This window comes from Lactuca serriola, chromosome 8 (genome assembly GCF_051521515.1).
Source record: "Lactuca serriola cultivar US96UC23 chromosome 8, Lser_US96UC23_V15, whole genome shotgun sequence".
In the NCBI taxonomy this organism is placed as follows: domain Eukaryota; kingdom Viridiplantae; phylum Streptophyta; class Magnoliopsida; order Asterales; family Asteraceae; genus Lactuca; species Lactuca serriola.
Window position 1 is genome coordinate 26,583,061 of NC_136415.1, and position 4,821 is coordinate 26,587,881.

The 4,821-nt window shown below is 33.9% G+C and overlaps 1 protein-coding gene across 1 annotated transcript; it reads left to right on the forward strand.

Annotated features, from left to right (window-relative positions):
• The first annotated feature begins 1,539 nt into the window (after window positions 1–1,539).
• On the forward strand, window positions 1,540–4,614 carry LOC145066741 (uncharacterized). Its single transcript, XM_079014016.1, has 6 exons — window positions 1,540–1,548; window positions 2,047–2,347; window positions 2,831–3,138; window positions 3,228–3,240; window positions 3,315–4,498; window positions 4,597–4,614. The coding sequence occupies exons 1-6, from the start codon at window positions 1,540–1,542 to the stop codon at window positions 4,612–4,614; spliced, it is 1,833 nt and encodes a 610-aa protein (XP_078870142.1).
• The last annotated feature ends 207 nt before the right edge of the window (window positions 4,615–4,821 follow it).

Below are 4,821 nucleotides of genomic sequence, written 5' to 3' on the forward strand. Positions count from 1 at the left end.
GGACATTGATCTGCCAACATTTTAGGACCGAGTTATACATTCATTACATCCGACAAGTCATAGGCAAGTTGCCAAACTGTAATCAAGTTTTCGCTTACAGCTCTTATTTTTCATATATATTGCATAACACGTCCATGTAGCATATAGTATCTTGTGCTTCTCATTTTATATTGGCAGTTTTATTTTACTTGTTATTGCAAATGACTTGTATTTCATGAGTTCCCCACATAGTCTACGGCTTTTGGTGGGCGTTGAGTTTTCTTTTATGAAGTTCAAAACTCTCAAAGAAAATAACAGATTTTAAGTTGTGTATACAAGATTCTCTAAGCTTCTTAGGTATCCACCGTCTATTCTATGGGTTTTATTAGGACTTGGACTCATATTATGATGTCTAAATAGTTTGGAGATGGAATTGGCAGATTCAAAAAAAGATAAATTCAAAACGATCAAATAAAAGTGCAAGAAAGATATTTACAGATTGACTATGTATCGGTGATTTCATCGGATCCGAATCATCGGGACTCCGATTTAGCTGATTCAAGATATTCTGGAAATTAACTACAATTATCTACAGGTTTTGTGCTTTGAGTTTTTGTAAATTCGGTTTTTTAATTTAAAATCGGCGTGGAAATGAAGGTCAGTTCGCTGAATGAAATAAAATCCAAAAATCAATGCAATGTTGAGGACTAAAGTTGCACCATGCTGAAAATTCAAGCTTAAATTGTGTAATTATGCTCTATATAATTTGTTATTTACGTGAGCATCTAAGGGAGTCTACGGAAGAAACCCTTCAAAAGATAACCCTACAACTGCAGCCACCGTTCTTGACCAATATCACCTCTACACTGTACACATGCCACCGGCCATTCCCTTTTCTTGAACATATTCCAGCCACCACGGCCCCACACACCCATATATATATATATATATATATATATATATATATATATATATATATATATATATATATATATATATATATATATATATATATATATATATATGACGATGAACAGGGAAGGTTTTGTAGTGGTGCCCGGTATAGCACCGACAACACCTAGTTTTCGTATATGCAGTGTAAATTTTTTCAAATTTTTTTTTTTATATATTGGCAACTACGAAAAAAAATTTGCCACCCAATTGGATCAACTAAGCCCAAAAATATATTTATAACTTAGACTTATCAATTAGTAGTCCAAAAAACCTATTAATTTTAGCCCAAAAAAAAGTAGTGTAGCCCAAAGCTCATTTGGATAATTGGATCTTTTGATCCAATTGGGAGAACGGCAAAAAAACTTGCGGCCGATGAGTAGCAAAACAGAAAGCAAAAAAAAAAAAGAAAAAAAAGTCATCGACACAGTGAAGTCGACTTCGAGACTTCGACTGTAACGCACACCTCAGCCCTCACGAAGACTTGCTTGGTACTTGATGCTTCCATTGCTAATTCCTTTTAATTTCTTGAGTATCTTGTTGATTGAGTAGCAAAAATCGATTCCCAATTGTTCAATTCGACTCCAAGTGACCAAGCCCTAGCTAAGAATGAAACAAGTAAGTGTTTGAAAATTGAAATTTTACCAATTTGTTTAGGTTGAAATTGCTATGTTTTTATCTTGAATTTGTGAAATTGCTATGTTTTTATCTTGAATTTGTGAAATTGCTATGCTTTCATTGATGTTATTGACTTATTGATTGATTTGGTGAAATTTTACCAATTTGTTTAGGTTGAAATTGCTATGTTTTTATCTTGAATTGGTGAAATTGCTATGTTTTTATTGATGTTATTGACTTATTGATTGATTTGGTGAAATTTTACCAATTTGTTTAGGTTGAAATTGCTATGTTTTTATCTTGAATTGATGAAATTGCTATATTTTCATTGATGTTATTGACTTATTGATTGATTTGGTGAAATAAAATTGCTATGTCATATTGTCTTTATTGAAATTCAATTTTGATTTGGTGTAATATCTATGTTTTGACTTTTGATTGAAGTTATTGGATGATTTGGTGAAATTATTAGTTATTTAGCTTAATGTTGAATTGTAGGTTACCCTTGGTGGTTCTCTAACCAAAAGACCAAGACCTAATATTAATGAAAGTGGTGAAGGATCTTTCCAAACACCAATCAACAACCAATCAATTCATTCGGTGTCTAATGCAATTCCACAAACACCATGCTCTAATGAAACTAATGATGGTGTTGATTTGAAAGATCTTCCAAAGGACCCGACGGATAGGCCAATGATTACAAGTTATGCCTCAAATATAAGAGATGATGTAAGAAGGGCATATTTGCTTCAAGGACCTTGTCAAATAAGGCTACATAAGTTTCCAAAAAAGAAAATAGGTGATAGATTAAGAAGCTTCGTTCCTTCATGGCTTAACGATTTTGATTGGTTGGAATATAGTGTGAAAAATAAAAAAGCATATTGTTTATATTGTTATGTATGTGGAGACCTCATGGGACAAAAATGAGGGAGAGATGCATTTGTTTCCTAAGGTTTTGATACTTGGAATAAAAAAAAAAATGCATTTCGGACTCATGTGGGTAATGTTGATAGTTTTCACAACAAAGCAAGAGAAAAGTGTGACTTTTTATTGAGAGAAAAACAAGCTATTAATATAGTCTTGAGGAGGCAAACCAAAGCGCAGGGCCATAAATATAAAGCGCGATTACGTGTTTCTATTATTGTTGTTAGACTTTAATTGAAGACCGGTTTACCGTTTCGTGGTAATGACGAGTCAATTAACTCGGAAAATAGAGGGCTTTACATTGAAGTGTCAAAAGCCATTTGAGAGACTAGTGAAGATACTTTCAACAATACTTTAGAAAATGCTCCTAAGAACAATCAACTTATTTGCCCTAAAATCCAAACAGAACTTGTGCAATGTTTTGCACAAGAAGTACTTTTGAGTATACGTCAAGAGATTGGTCAAGATGTATGCGCTTTATTGGTTGATGAATCTAGCGATGTCTCAAAAAAGGAACAAATGGCTATTGTTTTGCGATATGTTGATAGTCTTGGCTTTGTGAAAGAAAGACTCATTGGAGTTGTGCACGTGAATGATACATCCTCTTTGACACTCAAAAACGCCTTAAATGAAGTACTTACAAGTAATAAGTTGAGTTTTAGTCAGGTAATTTATTCTTTACTTTTTTGTTAATTCAATTTAATTTAATTAGCTTTGTGTTATATTATTTATATATTTTTCAATTTTTTTAATAGATAAGAGGACAAGGTTATGATGGGACTAGCAATATACGAGGGAATTCAATGGTTTGAAATATTTGATATTACAAGAGAATAACACAGCTTTTTATATACATTGCTTTGCACAACAACTTCAATTGGTGGTTGTAGCTGTAGCAAAGAAGCATGATGGTGTTAGTGACTTTTTTGAGCAAATTTCGTTGGTGGTTAATGTTGTCTGTGCCTCGTGTAAAAGAAAAGACTTGCTACGGGAACAAGCAAGACAAAGGGTGCAAAAACGCTTATGTAGTGGTGAACTTGAAACGGGAAGAGGATTAAATCAAGAGACTACACTTGTTCGGGCGGGAGATACAAGATGGGGTTCACATTTCAACACACTCACAAGTCTGATGAAGTTGTTTGCGGATGTTCTTGTGGTTTTAGAATTTGTGAAAGTGGATGGAGGGTCATTGGCAAACCGCAAACAAGCGTCCGGAATTTTAGCATATTTTCAATCTTATGAGTTCGTGTTTTACTTGTATATGATGTATGACATTTTACACCTCACGGGTATATTATCAAAGCAACTTCAAAAAAAAGATCTAGACATTTTAGAAGCGACTTCGATGGTTAGAGGGACAATAGACGCATTGCAATCTTTAAGAGACACGGGGTTTGCTACCATTTTGCTAAAGGTATCCTCTTTTTGTCAAACACACAATATTGCTACTCTGGAAATGCAGGATTTTTATATTGGTTCGAGAAACTGTACGACCACAAAGACCAATAGATTTCACTTCGAGTTTGAAATCTTCAACACGGTGGTAGATATGCAACTGACAGGATATCGGGATCGATTTAGTGAAACAAGCACCCAATTACTAGAATACATGGGTGCTTTGAGCCCTTTTGATTCATTTTCACAATTTGACAAATCAAAGTTGTTGAACTTGGCTAAGTTGTACAAGTATGACTTTGATGATTCGGATTTGATAGATCTTGAAGGACAACTTGAGATATTTTATCACTTTTCCATCAAAGATGAGCGTTTTACCACTTTGAAAGGAATTTCCGAGCTTTCTCGTTTGATGGTTAGTACGGGGAAACATCGGTCTTATCCTTTGGTTTATAAGCTTTTAAAGTTAGCTTTGATATTACCCGTAGCAACTGCTAGTGTAGAAAGATGTTTTTCGAAGATGAAGCTCCTGAAGACCGACTTGCGCAACAAGATTGGCGATGAGTTTTTGAACGATGCGTTGCTTTGCTATGTTGAGACCGAAGCACTTGTGAAAGTTGAGAATGAAAAGGTAATGGAACGGTTTCAAAAGATGTCCGCACGAAGAGGACAAATTTAAATTGTAATAGATTATAGATTGTTGTTATGTTTTTAACTTTTGTGTAATAGATCGCTTATTTGTATTAGACATAATGAATTAGTTTTTGGTTTTATATTATGTTTGACTAGAAAAAAAAAATTCGGCAACACCTACTGTCAATTCCTGCGTTCGTCCCTGACGATGAATAAATAAGTGAAACGAGAGATGTTAAAAATCAAAGCAGAAACAGAAACAGAAACATTAACGCGACATCAACATCAGGGCTATTTATATATAATTTTAGTTCAATTTGT

Bases quoted from the DNA above. Each gene is read 5' to 3' on its own strand.
- LOC145066741 (XM_079014016.1), top strand. The intron at 2,348-2,830 runs GTGATAGATTAA...ACAATACTTTAG, and splicing joins GTTTCCAAAAAAGAAAATAG to AAAATGCTCCTAAGAACAAT.